The 21,296-nt window shown below is 31.7% G+C and overlaps 1 protein-coding gene and 1 non-coding gene across 2 annotated transcripts; one reads left to right on the forward strand and one right to left on the reverse strand.

Annotated features, from left to right (window-relative positions):
- Positions 1 to 2,725: 2,725 nt before the first annotated feature.
- LOC124370348 (putative gustatory receptor 28b) lies at positions 2,726 to 21,035 on the reverse strand. Its single transcript, XM_046828639.1, has 5 exons — positions 20,900 to 21,035; positions 5,223 to 5,497; positions 4,804 to 4,872; positions 3,954 to 4,043; positions 2,726 to 2,794 (listed from the first exon to the last, which is right to left on the reverse strand). Exons 1-5 carry the CDS (start codon positions 21,033 to 21,035, stop codon positions 2,726 to 2,728), a joined length of 639 nt encoding a protein of 212 aa, XP_046684595.1.
- On the forward strand, positions 17,227 to 17,297 carry Trnav-gac. Its single transcript has one exon. It is a non-coding gene; the product is annotated as a tRNA-Val (tRNA).
- Positions 21,036 to 21,296: the final 261 nt, after the last annotated feature.

A 21,296-nucleotide genomic window follows, 5' to 3' on the forward strand; every position in this document is an offset into this window, starting at 1 on the left:
ACCACGTCACTAATTCGCTCATTTTAAATAATAGATATTTTGGTACATCTTACTCAAAAGGAAATGAAGATGATTAATAAATTATAGTTTTTAATTTATATATTGCATCTTATGTCATCTACGTGCATCTTATACCAAAGTATATGTTTAAAAATTAAATTTTATTATCATAAACCTAATTCTAAATCATTTGTCTTAAAAATTACATATAAGTTTCTATTTCTCAATTTAACGATGGTTTGTAATACCAGTACTCTTTGACACGAGAAACAAATATGAAAAGATTAGTAAAAATAAACTACAGTCTGTGGATTCGTAGCTGCAATTAAACATGCCTTGTTGTGGTGGAATACTCAGGGGAGTGTTTCACCAATACCCGTACTACTCCATTATTCACATTACAGACCAATATCACTGACCTCCTGTGTAATAGTGTATAACTGTGGAGCAGTTTAGCTACCAGAGGTATAGCCCTGATCGGCTTCTAATTCCTAATTCTATCTATACTAATCACAGTGTATATCTATTAGTCTCACTTTAATATAACTTATTTCTATAAAAAATTCTACTTTAAAATGATCTAGTAATCAATGTATAATATCAGTAACTCGTAAGAGTTAGGTTTGCCCAGCTTCTTGTTCAAATAAAACAAAAGAAATCGAACATAATATGTCTTTTACGAGTATTCAAAAAAGGTATAAAAGTCAATCATGACTGTGCAGAAACTCAATACTGATATTCATAAAAATCTGCTTTTTAACTCTACGAACAATCCGTATTCAGGTTATCCTGTTAGAACAATAGTTTTAACTCACTGGTGAGTAAACATATACCCACCGACAGGTTTAAAAATGAACTGTTCAACTTATAAAGTTGCAACGACTTTTCGTAAAATCAAATTACGAAGCAGAAAAGCAGAAAGAACCAGACGAATCTTATTGACTTTCAGAAAGTTTGACAACTATTCCTTGCTGAATTCACAGACGCCTGATTGGTTGCGGGTAGCAAACAATGCACATCTTAAACTTTAATTGCTAATTAAACTTGCAAATGCCCAAAGTTTTCTTGCATCCTAAAACACAACTTGGAATTCTTGAACAATACTGGACATGGTTGAACTACTTTACTAAATAAAATTACCAGTAATCACCGAGATAAGTATTTACACAAATATTGATTACAAGAAATCTTAATCTATTAAGTTCTTTCAATGTTTTATTCTACATGCATTTCCACCATTCCGCTTGTAGTACGTTAGTGGCATAGTATAATTTGCGTTTCAATACAATATAGTTATCTAATTATAACGACAATATTTGATTTTTTTGTAACATATTTTATACTAATTTAGATAAGGTGCACAGAATATATACGGGGAGATGAAAATGTTTTGATGTACAAATTCGATAGCTTGATCACTACTTGTGCTCATTCTCATAGTTAGACAAATATTATCGAACAACTAACAGTACTGTATTCCTGTAGATTCTTCTACACCTGTGTGATTAGTGCATTTAAACTGCTCTTTTCAGCGAAAAATAAATGAAAAGTGACCCTTTTTAACACAAATAAACCGTTTCGCATGTTTGTAAGCAAAACTGACTGGCAATTTAATATTAAGGGCACAATAATGCAAATACATTTTAATAAGTACAGTTTTAATAAGTATCTTATCATGCCGCCAGACATATTTTTGAATGTTTAGTCCCCTCACAAATTGATGAAGTGCCTAAACTAAGACCTTGGAGGATTCTGTTGCTTCAATTATTTTCACATCATTCAGTGGTGGTGTATATCACTCCATAGAATTAGGCTGAGTTTTAGTTAACATTTTACATTGCCTTATAGGTGACCTTAGTGGGAACAAGAAAATCATGGTATTAATAAATTTGTAAAAAACTCATCAAATCATGTTTCACGCCACTTCTTGCTGCGTACTCCTACATTGTACTGTTGTAGAAAGTGAAATTAACCCGTATTAAGGTACATACCTAATTTTTGAGCAGGAATTTTGCTCTAGTCTAACCCACTGTGTCTTACAATTTAACTGAATTTTTCCAAGCAAACATTGACGTATTCGTTGAGATTAAAAGGAAAGAATACTAAATGGATTATGTTTAATTTACGTCAGCTTTAACATTTTAATAAAAACTTTTTTATTTGTGAGGTAAATAGTATCTCGAAATTAAAAGATAGTGGGCTGTATTTACTATAACTACATACAATAAGTATTTACAACACATAATATAATGCAACATAGTTTAGTAAATACTTGCAACAACTGTAAAATATGAATTATATGAAACTGAAGTATAAAGCAACAGCTGATTAAGTGTCCATATCTAAATTATACCACAGAGCAACTCAAATCGTCACAAATTATACGGTTAGTATCAACATTGTAAGACGTATAGCAAAAAGCACCACACACATTGCTTTCTAATAAATACATACATTTATTTATATAGATATTCCAGTTACTGACAATACCTTCATGTCAAACTTACAATAAAATATTAATATATATTTAATTACAATTTTATAATTTTGGTGTACTAGTTATAGTAGTAATATGCAGTTCGCTATGCTGAATGTTGTGTAGATCTACAAGTAAAATTCTTGAGAAAGAAATTAAAACTTCTTGATAGTAGAATATGTAATATAGCCTAAGTGACTCTGTGTAACATATTTTACAAAGCTTAATACCAAAAACCGTTTCTCTATTCTAGGTAGTTTGTCGCTCGGTCTGGAACTGGATCAGTATCACCAGGTAAGTTGTTACCGCTCCAGCCATCTGTACAGACAGAACAAATACCGTAATTTGGGGAAAAAGTCAATCATCAGAACCAATGAAAATATGAATGTAATTCCTCAGTGACAGTTGTATCTCTCTCATTAACTATTAACTCTTTCGTGTATTTCATGACACATTTACCTAACCAGGTAAAGATGTACGATGATAACTTTTTTTTTACCCATAGGAGAATATGGCATTTAATTGATCTCAGTTAAGCTTAAATCTTTCATAAAAATTATCAATTTTCTCCGTTATGTCATGTCAACAGATTTATAACGAGATAGAGGTCTACGATGACCCCCCCCCGTTCTCATTCCATCAGCGAAATGGTCTGTAACTGATCTCAGTGAAGCTTGAACCTTTCCCAATTACTATTACTACCCAATGGTGTAACATAGAATATTTATATAATCAATTACAGTTAATACCTCAGTAAGAGCTTGAGTAGGAAATCCGGTAAGAACGAGAAATCCGTCGAATGTCTCTATCCTATATTTGAAGTTATAACCATTTCTGCCATTAGGTAGAGTAAGATGTCATAGTTTGTGGATGGACACACGGGTTTCACTGTATATGTTTGTTTTCAATATCTAAAGAGAACAGTTTTGGATTTAATGAATCTGTTTAGTGATCACTGTTAAGTGATTCGTGATATGAAATTCTGTGACTTGGTAACCTCTTCACATTTAGGAACAGTTTCTTATTAAAGTTGTTTAAGATTCTGTCCCGTAAAATTATAAACAAGATTATTCGTATGATAAAATTATTAGTTGGATAAAAGAAAAATATTATAATTTAAAAATTAAGTATAAATTTGTTGCATAACGTTGTACCTTTACATTCAAGCGTGATAATCCAAATTTAGTTTTTACCTAGCAATGTTTTACTTAACTATGTACAACACCGTGTGTGTAACGAGCACACGTCTGGCTTTCAAACGAAGTGGTGTTGCCCGGTTTTTTTTGTTATTTCTTCTTCTTCATTAGTTGCGATTGAATAGGTGTTTTGGTACTATAAGTGTATTGATTTCAATTACCTCAGTGATTCATTAATTATTAATAAATTGTATATTAAATATACATAAGCTGTACAGCAAGTATATGAAGTAACACTATAAAGAATCAGCTACTATTTTAAAAGAGGTAAAACGAATTACCGATGTGAGAGTCTCGTTGTGGATCTGGAAAAACCCGCGAGCGGAAAATTTTGTATTGTGATGAAGTAACTGCAGCAGAAACACTTCCAGCTGGAAATGCAAATCACATCACTAGTGTTAGATAAGTTAATAAAAATATGTTCCTCTTATAAATATTAATTAGAAAATTCCTTTATTCCCAATCATTTAAACAATTTTCAAATCATACAAAACAAAATAAAAACATATTCAACCAAAACATTTTAATTAAAATTCTATATTGTCATTACACACTATACTATAGACTTGGATGTTTCCATGCTACCTCAACTACGCCTGTTACGCTAGACGTGGTGTAGCATACTAGATAACATTGAACGTGCACATGTATGCGTTACTGCTGCTGTGTATAATTCATGTATTGCTTTAGCAAATAATATTGTAATATTCCTCCTTCTTCTAACTAATCCCTGAACTACGAGGCTAGATATTACTTAGCTTTAGATGTATGTAAATGGAAATAAAATCAATTTTACCATGCACTAATTAGGTATATGATTAATTAAACGCGTTTGTGGTCGTCATAACTTCAACTAAGATTATAATGGAGAAATAAATAAATTTAATTTTAAAATAGAATACAGATTAATTGAAAAAATAATTTCGCATAGTCCTGTAAGAAAATGAATTGGTAGCATTTATCTAAATATAAAACTGTACACACTAAATGGGACTAAAAATATATTTTGAACCTCCACTCATTGACCTCATCTCCAAAGCTTTTATGGATTCGGGAGAAAATTCTAGAAATTACTATAGCTTGTTAACATCGTTTAAAACATCTTGATAAGAGATATATAGAGCTTTTCACCTGTTTCCTTAAGCTTGGGTTCAGATCTTTGTTTACCAACTGACAAATCACCAGCCTCATTTCATCAGCCTGAAACAAAGTCAATGATTTTACATTACATAAGAAGAGATTCTCGTGACATACATAATCCACCTCGTAACGGTTTTACTGATTATCGTAATCTCTTCTTTGGAAATTTTCTAACAAGAGATTATCATGAAAACTTAACCTCTACTTCGTGACTTTAACTCACATTCTTGGCCAGTTTTCCTCTGGATAAAACAAATTACGTGGCTAATTAGACGTGCTATTTGCATTTCTCTATGTTCCACGGTAAAAGTATTACGGGACAAACAATTAGTTTGTTACTCAATAACGTTAACGTATACCATACTTAGTAATATATTGAGAAATTACTATTTTATAAAGGTAGTAATTACCGATTTAGTAACGTCTGTGCCTGATTTTACTAGTAGAACCGCATAGCAGATGTAAACCAGGACCCAGGCTGCCTCTGAAATCATAGCGAACACCTCACCAGCTCTGAGGAACAAGAAGAAGAAGTAGGCCTTGATAGTGACGTGGACGAATAAGGAGAACATAACGGCCATCAGCTGATCGCAGTAGAAGTCATTAGCCTGGTGTACGGCGTCACACAACACCCAGTAAGTGTTCATCAGAGACTTCAGTTTCTCTATCTTGGACAGTGTAGTGCCTAAAACCATAAAACGTCAACTGTAACGATGCACTTTGAGTAATCAAGAAACTTAATCGTAAATCATTGGACTAATACCTGTAGATGAATAAATTAGTGATATCTGCTATCAAATAAAAATAACACATTCATATAGTTTCTGGCACTGAAGAGAAGGCTGTCATATTTGACTCCTATGCAATCATTTAGCGCGGTATAACAATATAACATTATTTTTAAATAAAATTGCTGTAGAAGCTTAACTTAGAGCTTAGTTTCTAAGTGACTACTACAAGATGATTTAATTCTTGCTCATTCGTTCAAGGACATCGAGTCGACTGCAAGGGAACCCCGATGGAGGAAGCGATGTATTAACTGTACTGCTGCTTGTTTCAGAGGAGGAAAAACCACGTCCGGGTGTCGGAATTAATCCAAACAAGCCTCTAAATTTTCTCTGGATTTAAACTTTTATTTTATTTACTGATTTTCTCCCAGTTTAGTTCAAGCTTTTAACTCACTTAATTAAGTTGCTAATTGAATCTTGAAAAACAAGTGGAAAGGTATAATAAATTGATGATGGAACATGTCACATTAATTGCAAATACAAAATTTCCTGTTTAATATTTCAATTTAGAGTTTCGTAAGGGAATATTTTGGTGCTTTTTTATTTAATAATTACGTCGTAAGCCGCGATAATCGTTAAATAGTCAAATATCCATGCACCAAAGTGCGTGATTTTTAGGCGTGACACTGTTTTGTATTATTTACTCTACTAAGCTTAATATACCTTAAAATTACAAGGTTCGGAATATATTTTGACTTTAACGAGGTTTAGTTCGGAATATGGCTATCCCGAATTGTATTTGCTACGTAAAATCCAGCAAGAATATGAACTTAAGGTGTCAAAATAACGACCTATAAAATCCAAGTATTGCAACATGTTTATCTTATGACCCTTTTCTCTTTTTCGGTTTCGTGAATAATAACTAAATTATTTAAATGTAAAAAAATTATCTGGTTTACTTACGTGTTCCATGAGCAATTTCAACATTAGATTGACCACGGTTCATCCCTGTTCGTTCAATTATGTTACAGGAAATCTCCTCTTTCATCTTGACACTAACCATTCTAAAACCCATTGCAATATTTTGAGCCACATGTGTGAAATGAAGGATAACGGTAAGTTGGGTCCAGTCCAACAATAGCATGCTCACATAGCTGATTAACAAAAACACTTTTACATCATTCATTGCGATGTATGCAAAGCTGATAATGAACAACAAAGTTGTGACAGTCAACAGCAAGATTGACTTTCCTCGGGCCCGGACCTCTTCTCTCTTGCACTGAAGATCACAGTTCAATTGCTCCAAGGTGTTAAAGACCCCGACAAACATTGGATACTTACAGGTGCAACTTAAGAAAGTGACAGCCGCCACTATTTGCAGAGACACCACGTCCAGAGTTACTGTGAACTTAATTGTTTTATTTCTGTTAAGGTCAAAATTTCTTTCCGTGATGGTAAAGTAAAGGATAAAGGATGAGAGTACTTCTTGTATCAGGACTAAAGTTAAACACCATAAGAATCCTGTCAGGGAAAATGTTAGTTGTTTGATACTTTTAGTCTCTGGAGTACTTTTCAATGGTAAACCCCCAAATGTTTGGCATAACCAGTGTATGTCCTTTGGAAGATATTCCATGGTGTAGGGAACTTAGACACTGACGTACTTTAGATAACAAGGTTCATAAAGAATGGCAGACTAGGGCGTTTCTTTAGTTCAATCTGAATAATTAAAATAGAATAAATCAGAGTTTATTTGAAGACATTTAATAAATTGACCTCTATTATTGACCAACACGTAAATATAATTTACGTGATTGTTGTTGAGTATTTCATTTACATAGTCAAATAAGTAATGCATTACGCTAATGTATTGAGTTTTTTTATAAATTATTATCTGTCATTCGCTTTCGTCTTTCTTTAACTTTTAAAATATCTTTAAGTTTTAAATGAAATAACTTTTTCTTATTATTAAAACGTTGAAGAGTTATTATTAACGTTTTATTATATAATGATAAAATTCTTAACTGCATTTTAGAATAGAAAACACGAAACTGGCTGCATTATATTTCACTTAATCGAAAATATACATATTTAGTAACAGTTACCCTCATATTTGAATTTAACAGTTACGACATAACTAATCCTTTTTAAATAGCTTAATAAAAGTTTATATATATATATATTTACTAGCAGTTACCCACAGATTTGCATGTGAATTCCTACTGAATAAAAAGTACGCGTAACAAGCATGTAACTTTTAAATAGCTTAATAATAAGAATAAATTTCACAATAAATTGACTTTACGTTTAAAGAGCAAGTGTTTGGGTTCCTGAAGTTAGAGACTGAACCAGTTTTTATATGTGCAAATAAAATTCGAAAAACAAATTGAGTTTTATTTTTGGTTTAGAACAATTAATATACTGCAATTGTAATATTGACAATAATAATGTATTTATATTCACTTGGTTTCTTTTATGCAAATTGAAAATGGTATACAAATAAATTTAAATTTCTTCCTAGCTTAAAACTGTTTTTTAATAATTAGAGGAGAAATGCTACATACATTCGTAAATGAACTGATGACATTTATTTCGCATACCTAATTAAGAGTTTAATTAAGCAGATGTGTGTTTGTGTTTCAGTTGGCTTAGATTTTGTTGGCAACAGAATATAATTAACTACTGTGTCCTCTCTGTGTTTCGATACAAAATCACACACTGTTTTATATATTCATTTGCATTGAAGAAAAAATTAAAAAGGGAACAATTGATTTCTTTTGTATTTTTGTAAAAATATTAAGTACATTTAATTTTTTATTTTACTTATTAAAACTTTTTTTATATAAATGCTTTTGCATAAAACATTGATAATATTATATGTATTGACTGGCATTAAAATTTTATTGGTTTTACACCAACCTCTGTCATTACGCTAAGAAAATTGTAAAAAAACATATTTATTGCGTTTTAATAAGTTTATTTATAACGCGTTTCCACACATTTAACAATCAAATCTGCAATAATGATATTTTTCCTTTCTTAGTTAAATATAGATTATTTCAAACATAGCAATTTGATATATCTTTTATAAAAGTTTTGGCTTATACTCTACTTCTTATAAAATTTAACAATTAACATTTCCAAGAGGATATTCTTGAATAATAGTTTCTTATTTTCTGAACAATGTTTCCCTAACACTTGAAAATTTAAAATCAAATAAGGACCAAAACGAGCAGTTCTTCATGATTTCTTTTCCAAGAACAACGCTTCATATAGTGCTTTTCTCATGTTGTAAAAAATGAAAACAATTTGTATAAATACAGTAGTATTATTATACTCTTATAACAGAAATTTGACTTTAAAAAATAAATGTTGAAAGCCAGAGAAATGACATTTGTGTGCCGGAATTTCATAAAATAAATAGTATTGCGAATTTTCTAGTTTTTACAGAAAAATAGAACTTAACCCAACACAATAAATAGTTTTCAATAAACAAAAAGGTATAGGCCAACCTTGCAATTTGTTAGCCTGTCCAAGTTTGGATTTCTTTACAAAATCTCTCCTTTTTCGTACTAATTGTAACTAATTTTTATATAGTTTAATAATTTATTTGTTCCTAATCAGTAAAAAATAATAAACAATTGAACAATCGTTACGCCAAGCAACATGTTTGCTCGGCCATTTTGATTTTGTTATAACAATGTTTATTCAATTTTAGCATGTATATCTCGTAAGACTTCATTAATGGTAAAAATTCAAAACACTCTCCCGGAAATTATTTCACGCAGGAAATGTCTATGAGATCTATTAAAATGTTCCTTTAAAAAATCCAACCTGGGCAGGGATTGGGACTGCCTGTGCTTAAACCAGTTTCCATGCATTTGCCACTGCTTCTAGAACCAACAGTTACGGCTGCAATGATACTGTTATACGCACCCAGGTTAGAGTATTACATGATACTAGGGCCAGTCCTTGGGCAGGTCGTCACCCTTTTACCATGCAATACTCCCCTCCCTTATTAAGTTGGATATTTGGGATATTTTGGTTTACGTCACGTGTGCTGCTACCTACCGAAGAAAATATGGACGACAAGAAAATTATCTAGATTTGTAAATTCTCATTGTGACGTAGTGAAATTTACAGTATAAAATACTAAATAAAATTTTTGGGTTTTTAGATTATGTATTAGTTCATAATTAATGTAGTGCAAGTAGACAAGAAAATAAATAAAATTAAAACATATTTGAATCTCAGTTGCTATTTTAGTAATATAAGAATAAAGAACTTACATCATTTCTTTTTCGTTTTCTAGCTTGCATGGTAGCATACGTTGAACTGAGTCTCTTTTTGACCCACCGATTTTGACCTTCACCATGACTCTCAAAAATTAAAATTAATGTTATCCTAAGATAAAATTTAGTATAAAATTTCAAGAACCAGGTTGTGTATTTGAACTATTGGAATTATCCTACCTTAAACAATTTAAAAGTGAAGGAATTCTTCCCAATGTATCACAGGAGACAAACTTTTAAGACTAGTTCTGTCAACAAAATATTATAGCGCCAATTTGTCATCTAAATACGTGTAATACTAGATTTTTAAACTGGCAACGTTTTTATTTTCATTTGTGTGTTTATGTTACTATACACACTTTTGATAAAGTCAAAATTAATTACTACTGAGGAAATACATGTGAGTTTTGAATTGAGAATAATGTAAAACGACCGCGTGTATAACTTTATTGAAATGTGTCAATAGTGATTAGTTATGTTTTAAACTAATTAAACTGTTTAATCAACTGCATCAGCGGTAGTGATAATAACTGAAGAATATGTAGTGTAGTGGCCGGAGTCATTGCAGTAATTAAGTATAGTTATACAGTAAAGGTGTATGTTGTAGTACTTCTACTGTCCTACAGATAATAATATAAATTCACGACTTGCTACTCGTAAAATCTTACTCAAGCCTTAATTGTTTAACATCAATATTCAGATAATGTATACACCCATACATGCAAAAAATATCTACGTGGGTTGTATTCAATAAACATTTGATGTTTTGAATTATCTAGTTGAAGAATATTGCAGCCAAAACGGCAGTGTCAATCGTGGTGTCAGGGTCACAGGTCGGAAGAAGACAACACGAACGCAGCTGGCTTTTTCCTTATTAATTTGAAGAAATAATTATTACGATGCCAATGTACTGAAAAATTCGTTAAATGTATTAGTTTTGCAAATTGTGTTTTCATGGTAAACGAGATATAGTCATTATTAGTTGATAAATAGAATAATCTTAAGACAATCAATTTCCGTACATTTCCATGAAGAGAGATAGTATAAATATTTACACCAAAATTTTACATTTTCCAGGCATATTTAAATAATAAAATGGAATGTGAACATAAAACATCAATTACTTATGCTTGGGCCATAAATAAAGTACAAAAAATGTTGGTTTATGTTTTGAAAACGTTTTACAAATTATCTGTGGAAATAAGCAGTTCCGTATAAATATGTTGTGGAAATGAGCAGGTTTGCATCAAAACATATTATGAATATACTTTTTTGGAAAATTTAAGCTGGACGGATAGGATGGTTGAAATAAAGTGAATTCATTAAAAGACTAATTTAAACGTGCTTAAAGAAGAACATTTTTTATTTTGCATAGGGTAAAGATCAACATAAAATATTTTAGTTCGACTTGAGGAAAAATTATTATTTCATATTTTTGACCCTCCTCATCTCAACCTGTACCAAATTAGTATGACTATCGATTAATTAGTTTTTAAGAAAAATCCCAGAGGCGGCTTGTGTGATTATACTAAGCAAATTGGCTCTTGGCTTCTGTAATAATCCTGTATTATTTTTGTAGTTCAGGGTTTTCTTTCATAAATATTCGAATTCAGCTATAATAATTATATTAAATTCTATATTCTGTCATTTTTTAACTACACTGTTTTTATTGTTGACTTTGAACACTAAGTACTTTACTAGTACTTTAAAAAGATTGTCTGTAAGTTTCTTGTAATATGTATCATTATAAAACGTTATTATTTATTTCAAAAGTAATCTTACAAGCTACTGTTCTAATAACATTGGTGTACTGCATTTATATTTGTGTTTTTCATCATAAAATAACATCTTTATCTGTTTACAATCGAATTTAAAATACCTTTTTAAAGATTCGTAATCGCAATGATATAAATGTATAGGCATAAATCACACGTATACTAACTTTATTTCTAATGGGTATTAAATATTTCCTAATCTATGATGCTGCGAAAAACTTGTTGCCAAAATTATAATTCTTAAAGAGATTTTTGAATTAAGTTCTCATATATTATACTCGTATATTACTTTTTTGAGATGGAACGGACGTTTATGTAATGGTAGACGTCACAAATCACTTATTCTTTCCCTGGAATACAAAAGGCGTCTTGTTATTATACCAGTTTCCACTAGCATAAATCGTATCGTTTTAAATAAATATAATAAAGACTACGTTACAACTAAATATATGTAATATGCTTTTTATATCTATATTTCTAAGGTTTAACATGATGAAATACTTGATTTAACAATTCCAGATCTTTTTGGATCCCTACATTACGTTTTGCGATATACAGATATGTAGGAAAATGTAAAATGAATTGCTGATATCAATCTCCTAATCACGTGTTAAAACAGAAGTAATGTTAATTACAAACTGTGATAGAAATCGGATATTATTCAATAATCAAATATTACAAGTTTAGGAGTGTCCTTACTGATGTCGTATCCCGGGTCTTAGAGCTAACGCAGCTCCTGACTGTCGCTTTTCATCAGTGCTGTAAATTTTTATTCATTGTCCTTTTGGTATGTTTGATAACCAAAAACAAGTTTAGGGACTAATATTTGAGCAATAAAATTATCGAGTACAACGGAATAATGACTCTCAAATAGAGGCCAGCCTCTCCAGAAAAATAACACACACACACACACACACACACACACATTTATTTAACCAGCAGTTATCAATCTCTTTCCTCGCAAATTCATATTAAATAAGGTATATGACATAAGCTTAATACACCTCATATTCATATATAACACAGGTCTGAAAAAACTTCCGTTGTTGTTTTAATTATTTTAACTGATTTTTATATAGTTATTTGCTGATTTAAAAATTGGCATTGGTTTGTTTCTATCCTGTAATGTGCGCCTACAAAGTTGAAACATTTAGAAAAATTACAGAAACGGAACTTTTTATTCATTTATATTATATTAAGATTAAATAAAATAAAAATAAACAATGATACCTAGATAAAATAAGCACAATAGTGATACGCATGTGTTGAAAGTATTTATAAGTTATTATAATTCCCAGTAAAAAATTTTAATTTTTCTATTAAAGCTTCTTTTGTTACTTTTTCGGCTGTGTTCTTTAGTTATAGCTATAGTCAAAAAACTGGCCCTTGTCATATACTTCCGGTCTAGGATACTTATGGTACCATAGTGCAGTGTGTGCCTTATAGTTCAGAATATGTCTACATCTATAGTACTGAGAGGCATACTTCTTTTATAATGTGGATACTTGTGGCCGTTTAAATGGTTCAGTTATGGTGCCAAAGTTTAGTTTGCCTTACTACTCCAATATAAAAGCTTTATACGTATGTAGATCTTTTAAATACACTTCGGTCTAAAAGTGTCTACCTCTGGCTTTGTAATCTACTCTCAGTCTACAATATTTCCAGTAACATATATGGTTTTAGCTTGTTGTCACGATGAAGAAATTACATAAATACGCGTAGGGTTGAAAAGCCTATTACGGCCTAGTGGAAATCCTAAATACTATCTATCTACTTCTGGTGTAAGGAGAAACCCCTTGTAAAGATCATATAACCTACCAAATTGTACGTTTATGTTGTATTAAGTAATAGAAGTCTGTTGTTGTCCAGACTGGAGACCTGGAAAGAAAGGACCGTTGACTGATTTCAGTGTTCATTTCTTTGTTTTCCGTAAACTATTGTTAAAAGTCCTATGACACAATGTCAAGGAAGCCCAACAGTTTGGAGTACCTTATGTAGAAAATATTTACAGATTTGTTCATTAAGATTGGTCTTATCAAAATGTTTAAATAGTATTTACAATGAATTAAATGTTTTTAATTTGTAACGGTCGTGATTTATTGTATTGCACTTCTTATCAAGCACTGTATAATTAATATTTTACAGCCTTTAAATTCAATTAAATGTTTTAACCGTTTTAAAGAAACTTAACTATTTTATCAAATGTATTAGATAAAATACCTATGGTCAATTACAATTCAGATTTTTTACATTCAGCTAGAGCTTGTTATTTAAATTCATTGTACTTATAAATACGCACATTCTACTTACCTAGTTTTTCACGTATTGTACTATTCTGACCATCTAAAATTATTACAAAATCTTTCTTTTGGTAAACATCAAATTATTGGCTATGTGGTATCTATCAACCGTGGAGCAAGAATAGTTTAATTTCTGTCTGCCTGTCTGTCCGTGCGATATCTACACGTTTGACTCTTCCTCATTTATGACTCTAACTCTTCAAATAGAGGCGATCCTATATTCTCGTCCTTTCACTCATTTCTCGAGTGACCCGAATGACATTCAGGCGCTCAAATCTGGTCACTTCCTCCTAGGTGCCCCCCGTGGTTGGCTTACCTGAGGTGAACTTCCCTCCAACAGGCTGAAACACTGGCAGCTGGTCCTGGCTCTTCAGTAGCGATACTAGAAACTTTGACGAAGGGAGTACTTACACACCCTTCAGCAACGCGTGAAATGATTACAATTTTATCATGAAAATTTACATATGTTTCTGAACAATTAAAGTAACTTGTTGCTATGAAAAACAGTATTATTATATTTAAAATTATTCAATAAAATGTTTTGTACGATGCAATAGCTTCCCGAGGGTAATCTGTTGAAGACAATAGCCCGCTTTACGTCACTACAAGCTGTAAGCTGTGGCGCTAACTATCGGTCATCGGACCTGCGTGACAGCTGTGTTGGTTTGACGGGAAGATTCTTTAAAATGATAAGTCAAAATTATATATACGTGTATTTGATTTCTTTATGTGTAGTATATAGTACGCAGTAGATGCTATTTTTATAGTGCTGAAAGAAGTATTTATTGTGATGGATACTTGGTGCAATAGGACTTACTCTGTGGCATGATTTTTTTATTTTTATCTTAATATATGCTACGAATACTAACATATATGGTAACAACAAAATGTCTTGTTGAATATCCATAATTATCTCCAGTACGTTCACTTTTACTAAAGGTTGGTTGTGTTATGTACAGCTATTTTAACCTGCAATCTTAGGTTAATTTTGAATAAGTAGGGTTTTTTTATTAAGTGATGTTTTATAAATAGTGTGCATAGAGTTGACACACAACATGGTTGTTGTAATCCCTGGCTTATGAGTGTCTCAATACTCTGGTATGATCGGTATATTTTATCGTGCAGTTTTGTATTAGGCCAGCTTATTAGTGCACCTAAAGAACAGAACAGATCGCATATCTCGAAACGTAGTATTGCTGATTTCTTTTATCAAAGAATAGTGGCAATTTTTGAAAAATTATTGCACTTCCACAATCTATAGATAGTCAAATCTGAACTAAATAAGGAATGTGAATAGCTCTAGACCATTAAATTACGTGTTATTACTAGTTACGTGTATTGTACTGAAGTAAGCGATTGACAATATGCACAAAGCGCTCAGTTGTGTTCACTTCAACATTGTACCTTACACATTCAACATAACATTTGTGGATTGTCCGATCTATATTCTTTAGGCACATGTCATGATTTGTAATACTAGAACCTACTAACTCTCATGCACTGCCTCTAGTCCCCGAATTTGTTTGTTTTCTCTCTAGCCGCGTTTACTGTACGATTTGTATTTGTACGATTGTATAGGTATAAAGATATGACTATTCTTAAGGACTGGCTTGGAGAGTTACCAGGCTAATTTTAGTGGATTTCTCCATCCAGAAATGAGTTCTGGGTATCAGATTTTTAGTTTCATATATGGCGAAATTATGTAAAATCGAAAACTAATGTACGTTTTGACTCCTTATCTGGTAATTGGAATGATCCCATAGGAATTCTGAGATTTTTTACTATAGGATTTGCAAGGATAGATAATGTGAAAGCGAGGTGAATATGCGCATATCAGACACATCTTTGCAATATGGTTAATACATTTTGAGGAGCCAAAATTTAATAAAACTATTTTTAATAACATATAAATGAACATCTGAACCGTTGTATGAATTGGAGTTCGTAGATTTTAGTTACGATAATGCTATTAATAAGTGCTTTTAATTCACCGATTAAACTGACAAAAAGAGTTCTAAACTGTGTTCACTTTAATGGTATTCCCTAAATCTTCAACCTCAAATGTATAGATGGAAATATCTGCATTCTATAGGTTCATTAATTGCTACTTTGATAAAATATTGACTCTAGTTTCCTGAATCTCTATCCTATTTTCTATAGGCTTGTTTACTGTAATGATTTAGAACACTGATAATCTACTGACTGAAATACACAGGATGTCTACCCTACGTCTAATAGGAACGCTTACATTAGTTTGCAATAATGGTTACCAAGGGACTCTAGTCGCCAAATTGTCTCGTCTGTTTTCTAAAGTCACGTCTTCTGTTATGATCTGTATCACTGATATTACACACGGACCCTAGACCCCTAACGTTATTAGCCGTTTGACTGTAGGGAGTTTTACAGTAATAATTTGTAACCATGATTAACTGCGGACTCTAATACCCTGACTGTCTAGACTTCTTCGAACAGGCAAGCGGAACATAAGAACTGTAACACTGTTAGAAACTGTAATACAATAGCTGTTTGTACATTAAATCAAATCAAATCAAATTACTCTTTATTTTCAAATATGCAATGATTACAATTACATGATTATTATTATGAAAATACCGTCACATGGGCCGAGGCCCTGTGCGTGACGGCGAGCCATTGTACATTGTAGAATCTTTTTTTTATATTTTCATTAGTAGTAATAATATAGGTAAAATTAAGGTACACACTCAGGTTTAAATATATTAGAGCCGACTTGGAAAAATATAAACATTGTAAATGGAATTAACATTTTTTTTAATAATAAATTTACAGTTTACGGTAAATTTGATTTGCTTATTACAGATTATCTAAAATGATACCCTGACCCAATAGGCAAGTTTATGATGGTTTCAGTTTGTATTACAAATAATAAAAAATATTATTACTTAAATAAAGGTCCAATCGTGAAGTAATGACTAAAAATAAACCACAAACTATACATTTTAAACTTCCAATATTTACCAATAATTAATTATCTTCACCTGTTGTACAACCAGGTTACATCTTTCAATATACTCATCTGAGATAGCTCAGACACTTGAAATATCGATTGATAATAATGATATGGTATTAAAAGATTACACAGGTTCGAGTCCCGGCGGAGCAAGTACTTTTTGCGATTCAATATTTATTGAAATTAATAAGGCTATTGACATTTATACTATTTAATGTAAATAAAAGTCATTTGACAGATATTAGGTCTTCCGATCATATGTTAGTTTGCTTATTTAAACGCATATGTGACAGATACGGCCAAATACAAAATAATTGAATCGGAAAAAGTGAGGGCTCTGTGGTGTAATGGTAGCACATTCACCCGACAAGTGAGAGATCCGGGTTCAATTCCCGGCGGAGCAAGTACTTTATGCGATTCAATGGTTATTGAAATTAATAAGGCTATTAACATTTATACTATTTAAATAATTGAATCGGAAAAAGTGAGGGCTCTGTGGTGTAATGGTAGCACAATTCACCCGGCAAGTAAAAGATCCGGGTTCGAGTCCCGGCGGAGCAAGTACTTTTTGCGATTCAATGTTTATTGAAATTATATATACATATCAGAATATAGTAATTATATGATAAAGATATAAATTGATTTACGATACGAAAAATTCAACTTAGTTAAGGGTGTTTGTAACATTTTATAATAGTATATCTCAAATAAGTAATAGGGTAAGCTCAGTAAGAATGACAAATGATATATACTAGCCAACATTACGTTTATTAAATACTTCACATGCCTAATCCTCAAGTCCGGCAAAGGTGTTTCAAACAGCCACAGTTTCCTTGGTAGCTTAGATGCCAGCCTTCGAATTTTACGACAATAATTAATCTAAAGAGAACTGCGAAGCTTCGAGTCCCCAGGGATTCAAGCTCGAGGAGTCATATTGAGGCGATGCAGGTTGCAATTTCCCCGTTGGTAGCTATTAATAGGACAGAACCTTTAATGGGGCACCGATGACAGAAACGCACCAAGTGGGCAAAAACCTGTTCGACCCGACATCCTTTATCTAGGCTCGCGATTGTTTGCTGCTGGACAAGCCTATATATCATTTAGTCGTGTAAGAGTTTAGACGGTATTCAGATTGAAGAACTTTATTGCTCTAAGTTAACAGGAAATACCCCATGCAATAGTAAAGCTTTAAATGAAATTATGAGACTGCGGAATGAATCGTAAGAAATACCACATTTCCACAAGAAAATAATTGATACATCGAACTAAAAAATGAAAAATAAATAATAGGAAAAAAAACTAAATGAAAACACGCTTTTATAGCTAACCAAACTAAAAAATATAAAATAATTTTTAATTACAACGAGTTTATCTTATGGTAGTAGAAGGCAAAACAATTATTCATAGTCAATCACCTCAAAATAAAATTATAATAAAATTTAAGTTATTAACAGAATAAATTAATTCAGAGTAAAAAGCGTGGGGTGCATTTTACTTCATTTCATAAGTCTCTTCACAAAGATAATTACCGATAGAATGATTGTAACATTTAATATATCAAGCACCGAATAAAAATTATGGTTTTGCTGGTCCCCACAACCCTTTGATGCCCTTCAGGAGCAATTCAAAAACCTAAATAGAAGGTTTTTCAGTCACAAAGACTCCACTGGACCCTTACGGAGCAAATCTAAAACAGATAAAAAATTTGATTATGAATCCTTTCTAACATTTAAACTAACCCAGAGATCCTGGGCTTTATTGGAGTTACTAAAACGGCATAACCCACGGCCCTCCTGGAATAATACAGAACAAAATTAGTTTTAAAGTGCTTCATAAAATAAAAGAAAATATGTAACGTTGAGGCCTAAGTTAAATCAGAATGCACTGAGGCCCTTACAGACTAAGACAGGATACACTACGTCCCTCACTGAAACCTGACTAAAGGTTGGGACACACATAACCGCACCGCGCCCGACACGTGAGTCGGCCGAGTTTCGGTGCGGGCTCGGCTCGGTTACCGCGAGGCCACACTTGTCCGTACGCTGTCCGAGCGTAACGATCTCACTGCTTGTAAATAGAGCGTATGTCTTTTGTATTTCGGAGTGACGGATAATATTTGTGCAATTTATGAATTTTAAAAAAATATTTTAAAGTCAGGCTCACCATTTTTCGAAATTGTATAACGAAAAATTACATAAACAGAGAGTTCGTAATCATTTAACGAAAGCTGTGATATTCCTTGGGTAGTAGACTTCATATTCTGTCAGTCTTGTTCTTCAGTTATTTTCACAAATAAAAAGATATCATACAAGTAATAACTCATATATATATATATATATATATATATATATATATATATATATATATATATACGTGGTGGATTATATAATGTGTATTATTGGAAGTTTTTTTAAGAATGATCAACTAAAATATACTTCGATGGAATGGGTGTACATTTTATTTCCTTGTAAGTAAGGAATATAAACTAAATACCATAAAGATACTGTAAAAACTATACTGTAACCTGTATAGAATGTTAGAAATCATTCATTGATATATACTGTAACACCAAATAAACAGTAACATTGTAAACTGTAACATTACATAAAAAGTTAACTTACTATTTAAGTTAGACATTCAAGTTATTCCGTATTGTAAAAGGTTTAATTTAGAGGCTATTGCTTTAAATACATATCATATTTCATTTTATTATGTACTTCTTGTTTTTGAAACCCACTACAACGATTAGTTGATTTAATCAAATTTAGATATATTCCCATAATAAGTTACTAATGTTTATAGATTTGAGTATAAAAGAGGTTGAGCATTTAAACATTTAACCTATTGCAGCGTATGGAGGCGAAGCAGCGGGCACGTGTTTGCGCCGCATGAAATTTGTATCTGCTTTATACCTCGTTTCTCGACAAACTGTTTACTCCAAAAATTTATAAAAAATACTACGGTAAAATTTGGTTTATTATCTCAAACTTTCTCGCAGACGAAACTCGCCTGACCAATAAATAAAAAAAGTAGCAGCCGACTCATTATTTCATGTTCATCGCCAAAGCTCAATTTGGTTTTAATTAATTAATATTTATTTTATAGCACTTGTAATAAACTTTTAAAATATTTATCTACTACATCGTCATTGCCATAGTATTGACTACAAAATTGTGAAAATTTCAAGTTTTTATCCCAACTCTAACTGTATAATCCAACGGTGTTAATGAAAAGCGGCGAATTAAAATGTATACTCGCTACTATTTTCGTACTAAGAAACTTTATTGTAAATAAATTATTTTTATTTGACCTTTAATGCAGTTAAAATAATAAAACGTACAAAATTTCATAGAAACATTGTAAATTTGCCCATGCGAAATACCGGGATAAATTTTACCAAATAAATCCAATACATTACATAATTCTAATTTAGTTATTTAAAATTACTTAATATACAACATAGTTTTATAATTACTTATTATTAGAACAATATAAAATACCAACTGATGTATTTTATTAGCACAATAAGAAAATATGACCAGTTTACTCTAAAAAATATTTCCAATACTTTTATCAATAAATTTGATTTTGAATTTCAATAAAATACACTACAAACAGTATATTTTGTATTACTTTAACACAAGAACGTTTAGTGTGAGGCCATAGTTTGCCATGTTGCAGATAGTTTTATAATAATGGGTAAAACATAGTAAATATTAGTAAAATATATAATATAGTCAATAGTCAAGTATTTATTGCGGAGACAAAGAGTACAATTGTATAGCAGTACTAGAGTACATGTTTATTTTCCGTACTTGAAAACTATATTGTAAATTAATTATTTTAATTTTAAGTATATTGCAGTTAAAATAATAAAAACGTACAAAATGTCAGCGCACGATGTAGGGTTAGTATACTAAATAATTCAATTAAATAAAACGTTTGCTGAAATATTTTTACAAAGAAGAACGCAAATGTGACCAACTCTTTTTAAATTTATAATTACCCTCTCCAAGCTCCAAATTGTCAGCAATTTTCTTCCACACTTTCTCCTTGTATTCTGTATTCCGATATTTGTCATTCGACTGGTCATAAACTACAGGAAACTTCCTTATTTCTTCAATAAGTTTCTCCACATCCATGGCTGATGCCGCTCAAAAGAGATCTCTCAGACCGCACCGTGCCCGTCAAAATTCAAACCTGAACTATCGGTGACGGTGCGGCCACGGTGCGGCCACGACGGTCTGGTGTCGGTGCGGACGTGTCTGAACTTGCAGGTTAAATACTGCGCAGCAATTGTTTCACCGTGTGACGGCCAACAATCGGCCGACTCACGTGTCGGGCGCGGTGCGGTTATGTGTGTCCCAACCTTAAAGCGGAATAAAATGAAGGCATACTAAAAA

Source organism: Homalodisca vitripennis, unplaced genomic scaffold (genome assembly GCF_021130785.1).
Source record: "Homalodisca vitripennis isolate AUS2020 unplaced genomic scaffold, UT_GWSS_2.1 ScUCBcl_105;HRSCAF=1159, whole genome shotgun sequence".
NCBI lineage: Eukaryota > Metazoa > Arthropoda > Insecta > Hemiptera > Cicadellidae > Homalodisca > Homalodisca vitripennis.